The sequence below is a fragment of the Sapajus apella genome, unplaced genomic scaffold (genome assembly GCF_009761245.1).
Source record: "Sapajus apella isolate SASKATOON/1434 unplaced genomic scaffold, GSC_monkey_1.0 scaffold42, whole genome shotgun sequence".
NCBI lineage: Eukaryota > Metazoa > Chordata > Mammalia > Primates > Cebidae > Sapajus > Sapajus apella.
This window is the reverse complement of record NW_022436982.1, coordinates 17,752,903-17,774,915: the sequence shown is the minus strand read 5'-3', so window position 1 is coordinate 17,774,915 and position 22,013 is coordinate 17,752,903. Positions and strand designations below refer to the sequence as shown.

General features: G+C 35.4%; 1 protein-coding gene across 7 annotated transcripts in view; it reads left to right on the top strand.

Annotated features, from left to right (window-relative positions):
• CCDC171 (coiled-coil domain containing 171) overlaps positions 1–22,013 on the top strand; it is a 394,070-nt gene that overhangs the window by 264,678 nt on the left and 107,379 nt on the right. For all 7 annotated transcript variants that reach the window (XM_032300135.1, XM_032300136.1, XM_032300142.1 and 4 more), the window contains one exon: positions 3,419–3,550. In XM_032300135.1, coding sequence (XP_032156026.1) covers positions 3,419–3,550 — 132 coding nt within the window. The remainder of the gene's footprint in view (positions 1–3,418; positions 3,551–22,013) is intronic.

The window sequence follows — 22,013 nt, the reverse complement described above, 5'->3', positions numbered from 1 at the left end:
TTAGAGTAGAAGTAATATAGGTTTAAAAAATTCTTTTAAAATATGATATTGCATGATTTTAAAGAATGTTATAGAAGGTATAACATTTAATAATGAGATTTATATTGGGAAATTCTATGAAAAAATTATATGTTAAAAATGAGCTTGTAGGCATTCTGAAGAAGGAAAACATTGTATACATGTGTCAGTTACATGTATAAATAAATGAGAATAATGAGGTATAGAATCTTAATTATATGATGAATAATAATGTGTTATAAACAAAGTTTGACTTTTGAAATTATAATTTATTTGAAATTATAATTTAACCTACAGGCAGGTGACTGCTGGTTGTTTTATTCCTAATTCACACTAAACTCTGTACTTGAAAAGATAAACTTACTTTCCCTTTGAGGAAAAATATAATTTTACTATTCTAATATTACTTCAAAACTTTTTTGACAGTAATTTGCTTTAGATTCTCATTCTTGAAAATAATAATTTTGTATCTAATAGGCTCTATTTTCTAAAGAAATTCCACATTATCTCTCTTTTAATATATTAGTTACTTTGTTCTCAGCTTGCCTGTTCTATTCTTTTCATGAACAAATTTAATGCAATAAGGTGAGAGTCCTTTTTTACTGTTCTGTGTAGAATCTCCCTGTTCACAACTTGAAATTCAGGTGTGCCTTCTGCATTTTTTCTGAACAGCCTCTTCCTTCTACCCTTTATTTTTCCTGTTCCTTGTCATCTTTCTTTTCTCTCCTTTGCTGCATGATTGTATTTTTGCTTATCCTAGTGTCACTATTTTAGATTTTCAACACGATGCTTTCACTCCCTTTACTCATTAAAATAATTTATAGATAATTCTTTTACAAGACTTTTCTAAAAATTTTTCCTAGAAATATTTGAGAATATTTTAGATACCTACTCTCAAAGTTTCAGTTTAATTAAAAGTGGAAAAAACTCTTAAAATTTTAGTAGAAGTATTTGTGATATTGCATCTATTTTATATCATGGATCTCTCACTCTTGATGGCAAGCACTGTCAACATTCAACCGATAATTTGTAATTAAATGAAAGTATTAAAGCACGCATATTATTAAAATGATGTTCGTCATTAGGCATAGCAAAAACAGTTGCATTTTGCAAGTTTTAAAAATTCAATATAAAGAATTATTTAATTTGGCAAATTAAGTAATGTTATACCAAAAATATTGAAATGACAATACATCAGTTTTAAATACAAGATGCCACAGCTTAACATTGCTCATAATGTTTATTTAGAGAATATAAAATGTGGCTTACTGTTCACTGTATTTCAAGCTTCATGGATGAATTATGGTGCCTAATACTAATCAGGTTAAAGGACCTTCAGTGCTCGAACTGTGTTGTGGATTATACCTACATTGCGTATGGTTTTTTTCTCCCTCTCTTTGCCCGTATTAGCAATCTGCTTTTGTACTTTGACATCCAGGATTTCCCTAGTGAATTTTGTCACAGAAAAAAGAGAATCATCAATATCGCAGTTAAACTTGACTTTCAAAGCTAATAGTATCTCATTTGGGGGCTCAAATTTAATAAATTTTCTTTGATTCTGGGTGAGTTTTTAAACATCAAACAATGAATTGGCCAGGGTGCAGTAAAATATTTAGATCTATTGACTATGGTTCAGAAGGGTAGAAGGCAAAACACTAGTGGTTTGATGTTGATAAATTCTCAGAACCTTAATCCACATTAATGTTTTCTTTTATCTGAGTGCACATTGGTGACAAAAAAAGCAAGAGAAGGTATTCATACATGTAAAATATAAAACCTAAAACAAATGTATTTGTAGAATGTGATTTATTTTGTTATGCTAAGTAAGTTTAACAGCATTCTTATCCTGATTGACGACTCTAGAGAATGTTTGTTGCAGATAAATATACATTCTGAATTGGGACTCCAGCATGCATGTGGTACTCACATCATTATAAAAATTATATCATAGTGTATGTTTTATAGCATACACTTTGACATTTTCTTATTGACAGAAAGTCTTCGGATCAACTTGGGACATATAAGGATTTTTATACCCATAGATTAGCATGGACAGTTAAAGATGTCATATGTTTGTGTGTGTTTTCTGGCTTAAAGAAACTCAATAGGATGTGATAGTTTTGTGAAATATGTATATATCTTAAGTAGCTAATTAAGATAATAAAAATAATTCAAACAGTTTTACAGGCTGCCCGAGTAGAATAGAAAAATGAAGGAGAAATTTTCTATCTTATATTTTTGCCAGGTTACATTTGAAGTTGCTTGGATAAAACTAGAGATATAAGTGTATTTAATGAATATTTATAGTTATCCCTGTTATTAACCTTTACTACCTCATAAAAAAACTTTTTGTTCTGTGGCATTAAGCTAATTGTATAATATTTGTTAAATATATGGTAGCAAATAGATAAATTTTTAAACCTATTCAAGTATAATGAAAGAAAATATGCCATGTATTGAAAACTCCTATTATTAAACTATATGACTGAAACGAGAGCTTACTGATTTTAAATGCAAACTAAACTGTGGGATTCTTAAGGCTTTTACTAAGTTTGGAAATTAAAAACCATAATGTCTTTTTTGAATGTTTCCATTTATATTATATAAGGAATATTTTCTCATTTGTCCAGAAGGTGGCAGTGTGATATCAACTGCATGTGATTCCATGCTGACTAGAGAATTGGTTCTCCCATGTCGGTGATGTGTTTGTATTGTTGCCTTTACGAATACGTACTTAAAATAGAGTACAAATACTACTGATTTTATCTGTTGTTTTGTTTAGAAATTGTGTTGCTGTGTTGATTTATATGTATTTAATCATTAAAACTCAAGTTAAATAAAATCCTGCAATTCTAGAAGAGTAAAAAGGGCAAACAAACCTTTTGCTTGTATATTAAGTCTCCTTTTGTGTTGAGTATATTTGTTTTAATTCTAGGGTACATATTATTGAAGTTTTCTTTTCAAAGATTAGTTCCTAATAATTATCTTGTCCAATATATATCAGTTCATATCAGTTAAACACAACATGTTACTAAGCAGGTGATAATGATTAGGAGATTACTGTTGTTTTTGACTTTGTGAATGTTTTTTCTTCCCTTTTTCTTTTTAGGATGGAACTGTGAAAAAATAATTCAAAACCTCTTGATCAGAAGAGCTCCAGTGACTCTTCTTCCCCTCCCTCATTTCAAGCAGGAGGATGCTTTTTCTTCTTAGCATTCTCCCCCAGCACTCTGAATTAGAGATTTATTTGCAACGAAAAATCAATTAGTCCTAAATTTATTCATGGATTTCAGGTCCAGCGATCAATGCAAGTCCACTCAGTGGGCTCAAGGGGACCCAGTTCATCCCAGTTAATGTGTCTGAAGGGGAATTACCATTGATGCTGTTTTTTTCCCTTTAGGTCAGAGATCAGATCTCGCTGTCATGGTCTGCGGCAAGTAGGAATGACTTCACCCTGCAGCTGCCCAAACTGCACCTGGAGACCTTTGCGATGGAGGGGCTCAAGGGCGGGCCAGAGGTGGTAGCATGCCAGGTTAGAGTCTAAATAACATTGTTTGCAACTGAGACACATAGAAAAATAAATTGCACTAACCGGAGAGAATGAAAGCCTCAAAGTATTGTGAATAATTTAAAGGAGATGCAAATAAATGCGTATCTTCATTTTTCTTCTATCATGTAACAATACACTTTATAAAATATTTTTTTTTCTTTAAAGCCTAGAACTAGCCTATTAAAACAATCCAGAAAAGTGTTTTTAACAAGGAAAAATTTGTTTTATGGCAAAGTACAGTATTAAAAGAAAATACTTTCCTATCAGCAGAGGACAATAAGATACTAGGCTGTTATTTCTTTAAGTAAGTCTCAAGTTTGTTGAGAAATAAGTCACTTTATTGTTTGAAAATAAGTCACTTTAGGGAAAAAATAATAAAATAAATCACTTTAGATGTAAACATCAAGAGAGATACCTGAAATTTCTCAATATTAATTCCAAAATATATCCAACCTTTCTTATGAAGTAATTTAATTTCAGCAAAACTAAAACTTACCTGTATTTTCTATTGAAGAGCAATTTACCCTTTAATATTTAGTTTTAATGAGCATTGTAATATGTGAAAACTGGGTCATTTCACTTATAAAACTTAAAATACCAAATCATAAGACCTCAGATAACTTTAAATACACTAATAAACTTATTTTTAGAAACATTCATTTTCAGATGCTGTAGGTATCCTTCTCTTTCATGTCACTATTGTATTAATACTATTGTGATCATTTTTTTCCTTAAGGTTATTTTTCTTAATCTGACAAAATGAAATTCATTGTGCCCAAAACCTTCATTACAAAAAGAAAACTATCGACATTATGTAAATTATAGGAAGCCTGATATTTCAGAAGAGATTGTCCTTATTCAAGTACTCTATTTCTTCATGTATTTGTAAGGAGAAATGTCTCTTAAAACTTAGTGTGTCTTTCACATGTTGAGATTTAAAATAATCTTTTTCATTCTTTAGTTTATGACCCTCTGGAATTTTAATTTTGTAGGAAATTAATGTCAGTTCCTGTGGAGCTATGTTAATTTTTTATGTGCTCCATATCCTAATTTAATTTGGTATTAGTACCAAATTAATGCTCTACAAGGAAAAAAATACTCATTGCTTCTTTCATTAGATTGTCCAATATATCTAAAATATATATAATTATAAAACTAAGCATAAAATATTTTTATTTTCTGTTATATTGTAGAATGCTGTACCATTATTTAGGATAAGATTTAAAATGTGTATTTTAAATTTGATTATCAGTATTTATGAATTCATCCTATGAATACAATATGATTTGAGATTTTTCTAGTGGTTTGTAAAATAATCCTTCACTTGGCTATTTCCATTCAGAATCTCACAAGTCTTAATATTTGTAATAATTTACAAATAAGGACTTCCTCAAAACTGGATCTTGGTAGTTTGGAAAGAGACTGATTCCCAAAAATGCCCTTTTTGGGGGTGGTTATATCTGAGAACAGCAAGAAGGAAATGCAGAGACCCATAGTTTAAACTACTGTCTTTTCCAGGTTCTAATTAAAATAGTTACATACATTCCCACTGGGATAGGTTCCATTGACATGCTGTGATACATACTGTAGTTTATTAGTGTACATCATAGTTAGAATATTAGGAGACATTTGTGATAATAATAGTACCTACAATTTCAGCGAACACTTAACTATGTACCAGGTACCATACTTAGCTCTTTGAATATATCATCTTATTTAATTCTCACAATGAGCCTGTCAAATGTTGGCACTATCTCCGTTTTACACTTAAAACAACCACCACCACCCAAAGCAAACACAACAGGCAGCTGCTCAGATCAACAGCAAGGAAAGGGCAGAGCCAAGAGCCTGGATTTAAGTCTAATAGAATTTGACTGCTAAGCTGAACTAATAAATCTGATACTTAAAAATGTAGATACATATGTTAGATGGTAAGAGTAAAACCTTAGATATCTGTAATAGAATTTTTCTTCCATTTATAAAAATTTATACGTCTATGTATGATATAGATCATAGTTTATGCTGTGTTGTAGACTAATTAATAGCCTATTAGTGTGAAACTCTAATTTCACCTTTTTTTGCAGTATGAAAATATGTGCATTTATGCTAAGTGTGGCTACTTACTTGGGAATTCAGTAATTGTTTAACTTTGTACTCTGACTCTGTACTGATGAAGTGGACTATTCAGAGTTCTTAACCTTTGATTATGAAGAGCGGATCACTCAGCAGGGTATGGTAGTATATGAACCATTTGCCCATCTTACTCAGCTATCATTTATAGAAGCAAGAGCTGAAGTTTTCTGTCTTTTTCAATGGGGGCAAACTTCCTAATAGGTATAATCCCAAATAGAAAGAGACCCATGAACATTATTATTTAGTGAAGAGGATGAGTAGATTACTATATTCTCTCAACCCAGAAGAGCACATGACTGATGCTTTTCTACGGAGGAAAATTCAGTTCAACTTGTTTCTGAGATCTGCTACCTTTTTCCACCAATTTCCTTAGCTGAAAAAAAAAAGTAATGCTACTGATCTCTGAGGCTTGCAGTAGGATTGAATGCAGCAATGCATGTGAAGTGGAGTACAGTGCCTAGGCTAGAAAAAGCAGACACTGCAGGGTGGCTGTTATTATTGTAGCCATTATAAAGCCCTTGTAAAGATGATATAAGCAACAGTAGATTGTTTACATTACTTTTAAGGTGTGTGTATGTTTTATTTTGAGGAATGGTTATTTAAGATCTTTTTTCTGTATCTTTCCATTTAGTTTCTTCACCTTTCCCTGTTTCTTCAAAACTTTAAATAATTTTGATCAAGCACTGGCTTCCATAGCTTTGTATTTACTTTTCCATGGCATATGGTGTTCCAGTGAGGCCATGTCTCCAGTGAAACCTTTTGTTTAATTTCCTATAGCAAATTTAAACCTACATAGTACTTTTGCCTTCCAAATAACAGCAAATAGGCTTCTATTACAATATTGGAAAGAATAAAAACACCCATATTAGACCAATTAGCTTTAAATGAAAAGTCCAGTATAGTGTCAATGCAGAGAACTTTGTAGTAAAAAAGATTCTACTTATATTTTATAAAGATAATATCGCCGGGCACGGTGGCTCATGCCTGTAATCCCAGCACTTTGGGAGGCCGAGGCGGGTGGATCACGAGGTCAAGAGATCGAGACCATCCTGGTCAACATGGTGAAACCCCGTCTCTACTGAAAATACAAAAAATTAGCTGGGCATGGTGGCACGTGCCTGTAATCCCAGCTACTCAGGAGGCTGAGGCAGGAGAATTGCCTGAACCCAGGAGGCGGAGGTTGCGGTGAGCTGAGATCGCGCCATTGCACCCCAGCCTGGGTAACAAGAGCGAAACTCCATCTCAAAAAAAAAAAAAAGATAATATCTATTTATTATCGTATACACTGAATTATATTTTTTCAATAATTATGATATGTATTATTGGTAATAACTGGCAGATATTGGTAGGCATCCAGTAAATGTTGGTGTTTCCATTTTGATTCAGTAGCAAATAATAAATAATAATTAAACAGTAGCAACATTTGTTGAATACTTACTCTGGGTCAGTTACTGTGCTAGGCTTCATTCAATAAATGGTACTGGGATGACTGGCTAAACATATGCAGAAGATTGAAACTGGACCCTTTCATTACATCATATATAAAAATCAATCCAAGATGGATAAAAGACTTAAATGTATAACCTAAAACTGTGAAAACCCTGGAGGACGACCTAGGCCATACCATTCTGGACATAGGAACCAGCAAAGATTTCATGATGAAGACTCCAAAAGCAATTGCAACAAAGACAAAAAATGACAAATGTGATCTAATTAAACTTAAGAGCTTCTGCACATCAAAAGAAACTATCAACAGAGTAAACAGACAACCTATAGAATGGGAAAAAATATTGCAAACTATACATCTGATGAAGGTTTAATGTCTAGCATCTATAAGGAACTTAAACAAATTTACAAGAAGAAACCAACCCCATTAAAAGTGGCACAGGATATGAACACATACTTTTTAAAAGAAGTCATACATGCAAGTTAACAGGCATATGAAAAATAAAGCTTAACAACATTGTTGATCATTAGAGAAATGCAAATCAAAACCACAATGAGATACCATCTCACACCAGTCAGAATGGCTATTACTAAAAAGTCAAAAAACAACAGATGCTGATGAGGTTGTGGAGAAAAGGGAACACTTAAACACAGTTGGTGGGATTGTAAATTAGCTCAGCCATAGTGGAAAGCAGTGTGGCAATTCCTCAAAGAGCTGAAAACAAAACTACCATTTGACCCAGCACTCCCATTACTGACCATGTACCCAAAGGAATACAAATTGTTCTACCATAGAGACACATACAGGCGTATGTTCACTGTAGCACTATTCACAATAGCAAGACATGGAATCAAAATGCCCATTCATGGTAGACTGGATAAAGTAAATGTGGTACATATACACCATGTAATACTATGCAACCATAAAAAGAACGAGATCATGTTTTCTGTGGGAACATGGATAAAACTGGAGACCATCATCCTTAACAAACTAATGCAGGAACAGAAAACCAAATACCACATGTTCTTACTTATAAGTGGGACCTAAACGATGAGAACACATGGACACATAGAGGAAAACAACTGAGGCCTTGAGGGTGGAGGGTAGAGGAAAAAGGAGAGGATCAGAAAAAGATAACTATTGAAAACTAGGCTTAGTACCTGGTGACAAAATAATCTGTACAACAATCTTCTACATCCTTGCGACATGAGTTTACCTATATAACAAATCCTAGATTGGGGGTCTAACTTGAATGTGAATGTAAGAATTAGTGAATTTGCTGCTTTTTTGGTTGTTGGCAGTAAGAAGAGTTTACTACTTGGCGGTTGAAATTTTAGAATACTACTCTAAAGATTTCATATTGCACAAGGAGAGCTAAAGTTTCTTCAAAATTTCCTTAGAGTTCTAAGCAATGCTAAACAAAACAAAATATTACAAGAAATGAGATGCTAAGGTGCACAGAAGAACTTATTTTCTCTTTGTTTCTTTTCTTTTAAAAACTTTGATGCATAATAGATATACATGGTTTTAGGGTACATGCGATAATTTAATATGTTAATATAATTTGTAAAGCTCAAATCAGTGTGCATGGGATATAGATCCATCACCTTAAATATTTGTCTTTTCTTTATATTAGAACCATTCAAATTCTTCTAGCTATTTAAAAATATACAATAGATTGTTGTAAACTGTAGTCACCCTACTGATCTAACACTAGGTCTTATTACTTCCATCACACCATATATTTGTACCCACTAATCAACTTCTCTTCATCTCCTCCCCATTACCCTTCCTGGCCTCTGGTAATCACCAATCTATGTATCTTCGTGAGAGTCACTTTTTTAGCTACAACATATGAATCAGAACATGCAATATTTTTCTTTCTGTACTTGGCTTATTTCACTTAACGACCTGCAGTTCTGTTGTTGTAAATGATAGAATTTCATTCCTATCACTTTATTCCTATGGATACATATAATTCATTGTGTATTTGATATCATATTTTCTTTATTCATTTATTAATAGCACTTAGGTTGGTTCCACATTTTGGCTGTTGTAAATAATGCTGTAGTAAAAATGGGAGTGCAGATGAGTTTTGATATATTTATTTGTTTTGTATATATACCCAGTGGTGGGGTTACTGGATTATATCATTCTATTTTTAGTTTTTTGAGGAAACTCCATACTGTTCTCCATAGTGCCATACTAATTTACATTCTCTCTAGTAGTGTACAAGGATTCTCCTTTCTCCATAGTTTTACCAGCATCCATTATTGCATGCCTTTTTAATATAGGCTTTAACTGGGTTCAGATGACATAGCTCATTGTAGTTTTGATTTGCGTTTCTGTGATGGTTAAGGATGTTGAGTATTTTTTTTTTCCTATACCTGTTGGCCATTTGTATGTCTTCTTTTGAGAAATATCTGTTCAGATCTTTTGCCCACTTTTTAAATTGTTTATTTTTTTGCTGTGGAGTTGAGCTCCTTGCATATTCTGGTTATTAATCCCTTGCCAGATGGATAATTTGCAAGTGTATTCTCCCATTCTGTGGGTTTTTCTTCATGTTGTTGATTGCTTCCTTTGCTGTGCAGAAACCTTTTAGCTTGATATAATCCCATTTTTCTATTTTTGGCTTGGTTGCCTGTGTTTTCAAAGTCTTACACAAAAGATCTTTGCTCAGATCAGTGTCCTGGAGTGTTTCTCCAATGTTTAGAAAAACTTATTTTAAGGGTTTGTTGCAAAGTGAGATAACAATAATGATCTTAGTTTTAATTCAATATCAATATAAATAGCATTTAAATGTTGATTATAGTCATTGTGAGTTATGCCTTGTCATCTTCAATCTACATCTTCTCCTAAGATTTTAGTGTTTGATGACTAGGAAAACTGCTAGATAATTAGCTTTGCATGTCAGCTATTACTACAGCAGTTTTGGTATTATCCCATAAGTCTTTTCACCATTGTTTTCTCCCATTATTCCTCCTTCCGTTTCTGTGCCTGATGTTTCATTTCTAGGTTTCTTGTTTGTTTGTTTGTTTGATGGTGGTGGAGAGGTGAATGCATCAGATTTTTAGGACACAATCTTGAGGGTGAAAATATAAAATTTTGCTCTTTTTGTTTAGATACTTTATCAGCCCGTAAAATACTCCCTTCCTCCCTTCCTCCCTTCCTCCCTCCCTCCCTCCCTCTCTCCCTCTCTCTCTTCCTCCCTTCCTCCCTCCCTCCCTCCCTCTCTCCCTTCCTCCCTTCCTCCCTCCCTCCCTTCCTGCCTTGTGACAGGATCTTTCTCTACTGCCCAGGCTAGAGTGCAGTAGTGTGATCCTAGCTGACTGCAGTATCGAATGCCAGGGTCAAGCAATCTTCCTGCCTCAGCCTGCTGAATAGCTAGGACCACAGGTGTGCACCACCATGCCTAGCTAATATATTAAATTTTTGTAGATAATATTTTTTTTTATTTATTCATTATTTTTGTAGAAGCACAGTCTTTCTGTGCTGCCCAGACTAGTCTGAAACCCCTGGTCTCAAGCTATCCTCCTGTCTCAGCCTCCCAAATTGTTGGGATTACAGGCATTAGCCACCATGCCTGGCTCTTATATTTTATTTTAAAAGATTTATTGCAATAAGGTATTTTCTGTATATTTGTTATTAAAACATAGTTTTGCATACTAAGTTAGTGCCTTCTACCTATCAGCTCCTTCTGAAAGGTAGAAGGAGTTCTATAAACTTTTCTTTTTAATATTGGCAGATGACATATCTTACACCTTGCATCCTGGCTTATATTTCAGACCAGTGGGTTTGTTTCTTGTTTTTGTTTTTTTTTCTCATTGAGATTTTTATCTCTTTTTACCTTTTGAAAAGGACAAGATGATATATGAGGGCAAGTAGTTGCATCCATGTAAAGCTTCTGCTACAATTTTAAAGAATCTTATAACTCTGTACTCCTTAATTCAGCTTAATGTATTTATAAATTACATACCTTGCTCTGATAATCCCGTATCATTGATCTGAACTGAGACTAAGTAAAGTCTTGTAGAACTTCTTATAAATTCATTTTTCTAGTTTTGTTGTTTATTATTAATACTTTTCTTAAAAGGAAAGAATAATTAGGAAAGAAATAAAATCATGGCAGAATCAGTATCACAGAAGGTTGAAGCGGTTATGCAACTTTGCTAGAAAGTAGTAGGACTGGCAGTAAAGCAGATGAAATCCTTCCCCCTGTAGACACAAATTACACAGGTAGCAGGGATTCTCATTATTTTATACAATTGTTATCTTTTTTGTATGTGTGGAATACAACATTGTTCTTTCTGGTGAAGGATGAATACGTATTATCATTCTTGTGGCTCTGAAAGTGCTACTGGAGTTCTATCCTAGAATCACTATTTTCTGTGATCCTTTGACCCTGAATTCTTCCAGCATGTCAGTTCCCTCATCAGTAAAATGGGGATGATCATACCCAGTCTGGTGCATCTTGGAGTGATTATGAGGATCCTATAACATGCATGAAAGAACTTGGAAAATTAAATAGTACTAATAAATATTTTTGAAATAATTTTTCTTTAAATATTTGACACCTAAACATTCCTTGGTCATGTATATATAGATTGCTTAGTTTTCAATTTCAGGTTGATATTTTTACCCCTTTCAAAGATAAGCAAGTAAATCAGATTATATGCAAATTGGCAATCATAAGTCTGTGCAATCTACTGTATGTCATTAAGTTTGCTAGAAAATCATGTTGATTAGAATGGGAATTACTTTCTTAACAGGATAGTATTTGGAAAAGTTAAAATAATTTTATTTTCTGGGGAAGGAGTCAGCATGGTAGTATTAGAAAAAGCCTATATGGAGAGTCAGAATGCCTGGATTAAAGTCCTGGCCCTGTAATTTAACCACCTTGGTAAGTCACTCAACAGCTCCAAGCCACCATTTCCTCATCTGTAAAAGGTGACAGTGAAGCCTATCTTGCTTTTGCTCACAGGATTGTAGGAAGATCAGATGAGATAATGTGTATGTGAAGGTGATTTTTATGTTAGAAAATGCTATATTAATATAAGCTAAGTTGGACTGAACTATAAAAGGCCTAAGGTCAGGAACGGTGACATAAGTATATGGAGAAATGTTTTAGTGTTTTGACTTTTGGAGGCTTTTGATTGATGACCTGTTCAACATGTGCCTTAGAAAAAATAAAATGTTCAACAACTTTAATGTTTCCTCCCAGTTAAGTATACAGCCATTGCTAAGACCCAGGTGGTAAATTCATGCCATATACTACTATTTAAATAATCATATAAAGTAACGCAAACATTACTACTGTTTCCATATTTTAAACCATTTTGTCACCTTTATTTACACCATTTAATTTTGGGATGATTTCAAATTCTAACTCTGTGAAGTGATGACAGTATTTGCATTTATGTGAAATGTTTGAGATGTAATTAGTAAAAAACAAAAATGACAAAACATATCAAAGTACAGTACAGAATGTTTTTTGTTGTTGTTTTTACAACTTTCAGTTATAGGTGGCCTTAAGTAGAAAAGCTGCTGAAATGATGTGAACATAATTTCTTTGTCATTAATGTTAAGAGGCAAAAACTAAATCTAAACAACTTTTTATCTTTTTGTTCATTTAAGGCCTATTTTTAAATATAACTCTATTATATCTTTTAATACTTATTATTGAGAGACCAAAGCCTGTGAGCAGTTGAACTTTCAAGTGCTACAACCAGAATTGCTATTCATTTTAGCTACTTGGACAAAAAACAGTGTTTGATGGACTGCCTAGGTGAAGACCTGGAAAAGGAAGGGTTATCCACAAATTGAGTGAGTTTATTATGGCTTAGTGATTTGCTGATTGATTTCATTTGCTGTCAGTTAAGGCTTTCTTAACGTCAGTTTTCTTTGCATAATTCCTTGAAATAAAGACTGATGAAGTTCTTCAAATTGATGCCACTTATATAAACTGACCCTGATTTGCCCTATTCTGCATGACAATTTAAGTGACAGGAGTTAGAAGAAAATACAGCAATGAATATGCAACTTAAGGATTAAGGGAGATGCAGTAAATCATTCAGTCTAAAACTAAGTACAAAGGTAATTTCTTGTAATAATTCCACAGACGTTTTACATTTGTTAAACAGACTATTAATATTCTCAAATATATGTTTTCATAATATATGTATGTATGAATTGAAGAAGAGAACTAAGAGTTATCCTAACAGGGATTCTAATTCTTTTCCCTCTTATTTAAACTTGAAATTATCAAAATCACAGTTTTAAAAATATTTTATTTAGGATATTCACATGCAAAATAATGAAATTGAACCTTTATCTTACAATGTGCACAAAAATCAACTCGAAATGGATTAAACAATGTTTAAAAAGACCTAATACCATAAAACTGCCAGAAGGAAACGTAGGGAAAAAGCTCCTTAGATTGAGCTTAGCAATGACTTTTTCAATGTGATAACAAAAGCACAGGCAACAAAAGCAAATATAAACAAATGGGACTACATCAAATTAAGAAGTTTCTGCACAACAAAGAAAACAATTAACAAAATGGAAAGGTAACCTGTGGAATGGGAGAAAATATATATAAACTGTATATGCAGTAAGGAGTTTAATATCCAAAATATATGAGAAACTCATACAACACGATAATAACCTTTTTAAAAAATGGACAAAGAACCTAAAAAGACATTTTTCCAAAGGACACATGCAAGTGGCCAATAAGTATATGAAAAGGTGTTCAACACCAATAACCATCAGGGAAATGAAAATCAAAATATAATGAGATATCACATCACAGCTGTTAGGATGGCTATTACCAGAAAGTCGAAAGACAACAAGTGTTGGCAAGGATGTAGAGAAAAGGGAGCCCTTGTGCACTATTGGTAGAAATGTAAATTGGTGTAGTTATTATGGAAAACAGTATGGAATTTCCTCAAGAAATAAAAATAGAACTATCATATGAGTCAGCAATCCTACTTCTTGGTATATATCCAAAGGAAATGAAACCATTGCCTTGAAGACATATCTGCACTACAATGTTCATTGTAAAATTATTCATAACAGCCAAGATAGAGAAACAACCTAAGTGCCCTCTGATGGATGAATGGGCAAAGAAAATGTTTACATACACACACACACACACACACACACACACACACACAGAGAGAGAGAGAGAGAGAGAGAGAGAGAGAGAAATTCACCTTTAAAAAACAAAGGAAATCCTGCAATATGCAATGACATATGTGAATATGGAGGACATTATACTCAGTGAAGTAAGTCAGACACAGAAAGACAAATACTGCATGATTCCACTTATACATAGAATTAAAAAAAATCTAACTCATAGAAACAGAGAGTAGAAGGTGGTTACCTGAGGCTGAGGGTGGTTGGGGAAATGAGGAGATAATTGATCAAAGGGTAGAAACTTTCAGTTATAAGATGAATAATCTCGGGAGAGCGTGGTGCAGTGTTATATAATATATATAATATATAAAAATATAATTTTTTCCCAGCTACTGAAACATTGTGATACTGCAAATAAACTATGGTCTTAGGAGAATTTCATGGCACTCTTATTATTTATTCCTTCACAATGTACAAAAAGTAAATTCATATTTTTAGTTGAAAATCAGAAAGCACATGGGAATCAGTGTCCTCAAAACAAACAAAATGGCTATTTATTAAATATGTGCAATTCTTTGTTTATTAATTATACCTCAGTAAACCTGTTTTAAAAAACTGAAATGGTAATAATATTTTTTTTCAGAGTGATATAGTTTAACATCAGTGAATTTTGTTATAGAGTAGAGATTACAGGGATTATTGAAGGAGATGATAATTTGCTGAAGCATGCAAATTCCCAGACCAATTGTATTACATCAGAATCAGAATGGAATCATGGTGATAAAAGGGCTGGCTCTTAATAAAGGCATAAAATGTTTTCTCTCTTTCTCTCTTTGCCAATTTGCTTTTCTTCAGGTATATTGAAAATTGTTCATATTAGATTTAAGTAAACCACAAACAAGTACATCAAATTCTTATAATTCTAGCTAAATGTGTATTTAGCACCTCTGTCCAAATTAATGTAAAGAAACCAATTATGGATGTACTTTGCTGAAATTCATAAATAAAGCTAACAGTTTGATGTGAAAAGAGGAAAGATAAGGTAGTCAACAATGTGTGGTTATGTGGATGTATTTACTCTGAGTCAGCAGCTTAGATTAAGTGCACTTTCTGAGGAGCTGTTTGTTTCGAGATAATGGACTGAGCAGTTTTTCTTTGGTAGTGAACCACTAGCTCTCAACCCTGCAAGCTATTTATTTCTATAACATTTCTTTTCGTACTAACACCACTCTTTAAGAAAATTTATATATTGAACCCCAAAAGTGAGAATTAGGATGTGTCTTTGGTCCATTGTCAGATCTGATCAAAGCAGTTGCATCTTTATAGGTCGATTATGGAACAGACACATGGGAGGTGCTGGCTATAATTTTGTTTAGTAGGCAGAAAGTATAAATCAGAAAGAGATAATTGAGATAGAAAATGCCCTTTATTAAGCCCCAAATATCTTTTGAAGGGGTTAAATAGGCACTTCAAATATAATCCACATTATTAATGAAATTGAAAAGCTTACAAAAATGAACCAAACCAGTATTTTAGGTTCTTAATTTAATCAAGTGGAACAAGTATGTATGGAACTCCTGTTCTTTATCCAACCCTGTGCTTAATAGGTGACTGGGTGAGATGACAGAGAATGAATGAGCATGCAGGGAGGACAAATTAAAAAGAAATAATCTCAGAGTTACCATTCCTCATTACAAGGGGAACAAAACAAGCACTAATAGGGGAACCATTGAGTACTAGCATGTTTGCTGTGAGCCTTTGGGAAGCATGAAGGTGGGAAAGGGCCTGAATAGATCACTAACCTTGTTTTGGACCTTCTCCTCTTCCCCATCTTTTTCTTATTAAGAAGAGGCATTTGGCTTTAATCTTAATTAGTGTTTTATCCACTGAGTTTCAGTGTAAAATTTTAAAATGTTTTATTTCTCCAACTTGAAAAATGTGAGTCAGATATAGAATCATATCTTCTGCAAACAAAGATAATTTGACTTCCTCCCTTTCTATTTGAATAGCCATTATTTCTTTATCTTGCCTGATTGCTTTAGCCAGAACGTCCAATACTGTGTTGAATAGGAGTGCTGAGAGAGGACGGCCTTGTCTTATGCCAGTTGTGAAGGGGAATGCTTCTAGCTTTTGCCATTCTGTATGGTATTGGCTGTGGGTTTGTTATATATGGCTCTTATTATTTTGAGGTATGTTCCTTCAATACCCAGTTTTGTGAGTTTTTAACATGCAGCGACGTTGAATTTTATCGAAGGCCTTTTCTGCATCTATTGAGATAATTAGGTGGTTTTTGTTTTTAGTTGTTTAGTTTATGTGATGGATCACATTTATTGATTTGTGTATGTTGAAGCAACCTTGCATCCTGGGGATAAGACCAACTTAATCTCAGTCCAAAGTTTCTTAAGCAACTTCAGCAAAGTGTTGGAATACAATATCAGTGTGCAAAAATCATTAGCATTCCTATACACCAACAACAGGAAAGCCAAGAATCAAATCATGAATGAATTCCCATTCACAATTGCTAGGATTGTGAATGGGAACAACAGCAACAACAACCACCATCACCACCTAGGAATACAGCTAGCAAGGGAAGCGAAGGATCTCTTCAAGAAGAACTAGAAACCACTGCCCAAAGAAGTCGGAAAGGACACAAACAAAAGGGAATAATATTCGATGCTCAAAGATAGGAAGAATCAATGTCATGAAAATGGCTTTACTGCCCAAAGTAATTTATAGATTTAATGCTATTCCCATTAAACTACCATTGACTTTCTTCACAGAAGTAGAAAAAACTATTGTAAAATTAATATGGAGCCAAAAACCAACCTGAATAGCCAAGACAATCCTAAGAGAAAAGAACAAAGCTTGAGGCATCATGCTATCTGACTTCAAACTATATTACAAGGCTACAGTAACCAAAACAGCTTGGTACTTACACAAGCACAGATACATAGACCAATGGAACAGAATAGATAATCCAAAAATAAAATTACACACCTACAACATCTGACTTTCATAAACCTCACAAAAACAAGCAATGGGGAAAGATTCCCTATGTTGTAAATGGTGCTGGAAGAACTGGCTAGCTATATGCAGAAAATGGAAACTAGACCACTTCCTCACACCTTATACAAAAATTAACTCAAGATGGATTAAAGACTTAAATGTAAAACCCAAAAATATAAAAACTTTAGAAAAAAATTTAGGCAGTACCACTCAGGACATAGTCATGGGCACAGATTTCATGATGAAAACACCAAAAGCAATTGCAACCAAAGCAAAATTGATAAATGGGATCTAATTAAACAAAAGAGCTTCTGCACACCCAAAGACACTATCATCAGGGTAAACAGACAACCTACAGAATGGGAGAAAATTTCTGCAATTTATTCATCTGACAAAGGTCTAATATCCAGAGCCTACAAGCAGCTTAAACAAATTTACAAGAAAAAAACAACCCCAACAAAAAGTGGGCAAAGAACATGAACAGACACTTCTCAAAAGAAGATATACATGTGGTCAACAAACATATGAAAAAATCTCAACATCACTGATCATTAGAGAAATGAAAATCAAAACCACAATGAGATACCATCTTGCGCCAGTTAGAATGGCTAATACTAAAAAGTCAAAAACAACAGATGCTGGCGAGGTTGTGGAGAAAAAGGAACACTTTTGCACTTTTGGTGGGAGTGTAAATTAGTTCAACCATTGTGGAAGACAGTGTGGTGATTCCTCAAAGACATAGAGGCAGAAATACCATTTGACCCAGCAATCCCATTACTGGGTATATACCAAAGATACATAAATAAATTATTCTGTTATAAAGATACATGCACATTTATGTTCATTGCAGCACTATCCACAGTAGTGAAGACATGAAATCAACCCAAATGCCCATCGATGATAGGTTGGACAAAGAAAATGTGGTACATACACACCATGGAATATTGTACAGTCATAAAACAGAAGGAGATCATGTTCTTCGCAGGAACATGGATGGAACTGGAAGCCATTATCCTCAACAAACTAATGTAGGAACAGAAAATCAAATACCGCGTGTTCTTACTTATGAGTGGGAGCTGAATGGTGAGAACACATGGACACATGAAGAAGAACAACACATATGGGGGCCTGTTGGGGGCAAGCTGGGGGAGGAAGAGCATCAGGAAGAATAGCTAATGGATGCTGGGCTTAATACCTACGTGATGGTATGATCTGTGCAGCAAACCACCATGGCACACGTTTACCTATGTAACAAACCTGCACATCCTGCACATGTACCCCTAAACTTAAAAGTTGAAAAAAAAAAGTGATTTAGAACTTGCCGGGGCTTGGATCCAAGATGGCCATTTAGGAACAGCTCAGGATTGCAGCTCCCAGTGAAAGCACAAGGGTGAGTGGACACTGCATTTTTATTGCCCACAGACTAGTAGATTCCAAGGCGGAGGAGCCCCACAGGTCGCCAGCATGGCTGTTTCTGCCAGTGTGGCTGGTCGGCCAGCCCGGTTGCTTTGCCCCGTGCGGCTGCTTTCTCAGCACCCTGGCGCAGTGGTTCTCTGTACAAAATACACTGGTCTGGGTGCCCATTTGGCTGGCAATTGGAGCCACGGGAAGTCACCCATTTGTCTGTTTAAAAAAGAAAGGGAACCAGGACAGTAGATTCCAGGGCAAAAAAAAGCGGCACGAATCTCAGTGCTGCTATTTAAGCCAGCGCGGTGAGTCACCGCACAGGAAAACATGTAGATCCCAGCGCCTCTTCAACAGGCGACTGGAACACCAACTAAAAAAAAAAAAATGCTCTGAGGCAGGGAGCCAGGTGATCAGGCTCTGCTGGTCCCACCCCCACAAAAGAACAGCAATCAGAAACTCTCTAGATTGAGAGTTTCACAGCAAGCACAGCTGAACCCGGGATGGTCCAGCTATGTGGAGGAGGGGCATCCGCCATTACCGAGACACTTCACCACTACGGAGGTAGTCAGCCAATGCTGAGGCAGCCCACCATTGCCAAGGCAACCTGCATTACAGAGAGAATCCACCAATACAGAGGTGGGCTACCATTGCCAAGGCAGTTCCAAGGACACCCATATAAACAGGACTGCAGGGAAGTTTACTCGGCAGCTGGGCAGAGCCCACAGCAGCTCAGCAAAGCGTCTACAGGCAGACAGTGACTAGGCTGCCTCCTTGCTGGGCAGTGCAGCTCTGAAGGGGAAAAAAAGAAGGCAGCAGTACAATGGAAACTCATAAATAAAACCCTAACTCCCTGGGACAGAGCACCTGGGAACAAAAAGCAGTTTACGAGTTCTGCTGCAGCAAACCTAAACATACCTGCCCAGCAGCTCGGAATGAACTACAGAGCTCACAGCTGAGCATTTGAGCTCCTATAAAGAACAGACTGTCTCCTCAAGCAGCTCCCTGACCCCTGTATATCCAAAGAGCCATCTCATAAAAGAGATCAGAATGACATTTGGTGGGTATCCTTCTGGGACAAAGATAGAAGAAGAAGAAAACTGGTAGCAACCTTACTGTTCTGCAGCCGCTGCAGGTGATCCCCAGGCAAGCAGGGCCTGGAGTGGACCTCAGCAGACCTACAGCAAAGGAGCCAGACTGTTAGAAGGAAAACTAAGAAACAGAAATAACCTCATCATCAACAAACAGAACGTCCACTCAGGGACCCAGTCTGAAAGCCAGCAACTACAAAGACGACAGGTGAATAAATCCTTAAAGATGGGAAGAAACCAGCATAAAAAGGATGAAAGCACCCGAAATCAGAACACCTCTCCTCCTACAAGGGATCATAACTCCTCACCAGCAAGAGAACAAGGTTGGATGGAGAACGAGTGTGATGAAATGACAGGATCAGGCTTCAGAAGGTGGGTAGTAAGAAACTTCTGTGAACTTAAAGAACATGTTCTAACCCAATGCAAAGAAATAAGAACGTTGAAAAAGATTTGAGGAAATGCTAACGAGAATGGACAAAATAGAAATATAAGTGAACTGGAATATAAGTGAACTGATGGAGCTGAAAAACACAACATGAGAACTTCACGAAGCATGCACAAGTTTCAACAGCCAAACTGACCAAGCAGAAGAAAGGATATCAGAGGTCGAAGATCAACTCAATGAAATAAAATGAGAAGGCAAGAATAGAGAAAAAAGGGTAAAAAGGAATGAACAAAGTCTCCAAGAAATGTGGGACTATGTGAAAAGACCTAATCTACGTTTGATAGATGTACCTGAATGTGATGAAGAGAATGAATCCAAGCTGGAAAATACTCTTCAGGCTATTATCCAGGAAAACTTCCCCAACCTGGCAAGGCAGGCCAATATTCAAGTCCAGGAAATACAGAGAACACCACAAAGATATTCCTCAAGAAGAGGAACCCCAAGGCACATAATCGTCAGATTCACCAGGGTTGAAATGAAGGAGAAAATACTAAGGGCAGCCAGAGAGAAAGGTCAGGTTACGCACAAAGGGAAGCCCATCAGACTCACAGCAGATCTCTCAGCAGAAACCCTACAAACCAGAAGAGAGTGGGGGCCAATATTCAACATCCTTAAAGAAAAGAACTTTCAACCCAGAATCTCCTATCCAGCCAAACTAAGCTTCATAAGTGAAGGAAAAATAAAATCCTTTGTGAACAAGGAAGTGCTCAGAGATTTTGTCACCACCAGGCCTGCTTCACAAGAGCTCCTGAAAGAGGCTCTACACATATAAAGGAACAACCAGTAGCAGCCACTCCAAAAACATGCCAAATGGTAAAGAGAATCAACACAATGAAGAATCTGCATCAACTAATGGGCAAAACAGCCAGCTAGCACCAAAATGGCAGTATCAAATTCACACATAACAATATTAACCCTAAATGTAAATGGACCGAATGCCCCAATCAAAAGACACAGACTGGCAAATTGGGTAAAAAGCCAGAACCCATCGGTGTGCTGTATCCAGCAAACCCATCTCACATGCAAGGATACACAAAGGCTCAAAATAAAGGAATGGAGGAAGATTTACCAAGCAAATGGAGAGCAAAAAAAAGCAGGAGTTGCAATTCTCATCTCTGATAAATTAGACTTTAAAGCAACAAAGATCAAAAGTGACAAAGAAGGACATTACGTAATGGTAAAAGGATCAATACAACAAGAAGAGCTAACGATCCTAAATATATACGCACCCAATACAGGAGCACCCAGATACATAAGGCAAGTTCTTAATGACTTACAAAAGACTTAGACTCCCACATAATTATAGTGGGAGAATTTAACACCCCATTATCAATATTAGGCAGATCAACCAGACAGAAAATTAACTAGGATATCCAGGACCTGAACTCAGACCTGGACCAAGCAAACCTAATAGACATTTACAGAACTCTCCACCCCAAATCCACAGAATAAACATTCTTCTCAGCACCATATCACACCTACTCTAAAATTGACCACATAATTGGGAGTAAATCACTCTTCAGCAAATGCAAAAGAACGGAAATCATAACAAACAGTCTCTCAGACCACAGTGCAATCAAGTTATAACTCAGAATTCAAAAACTAACCCAGAACCGCCCAGCTCCATGGAAACTGAACAACTTGTTCTTGAATGTTGACTGGATAAACAATGAAATGAAGGCAGAAATAAAGATGTTCTTCGAATCCAACGAGAATGAAGACATAACATACCAGAATCTCTGGGACACATTAAAGCAGTCTCTAGAGGAAAATATATAGCAATAA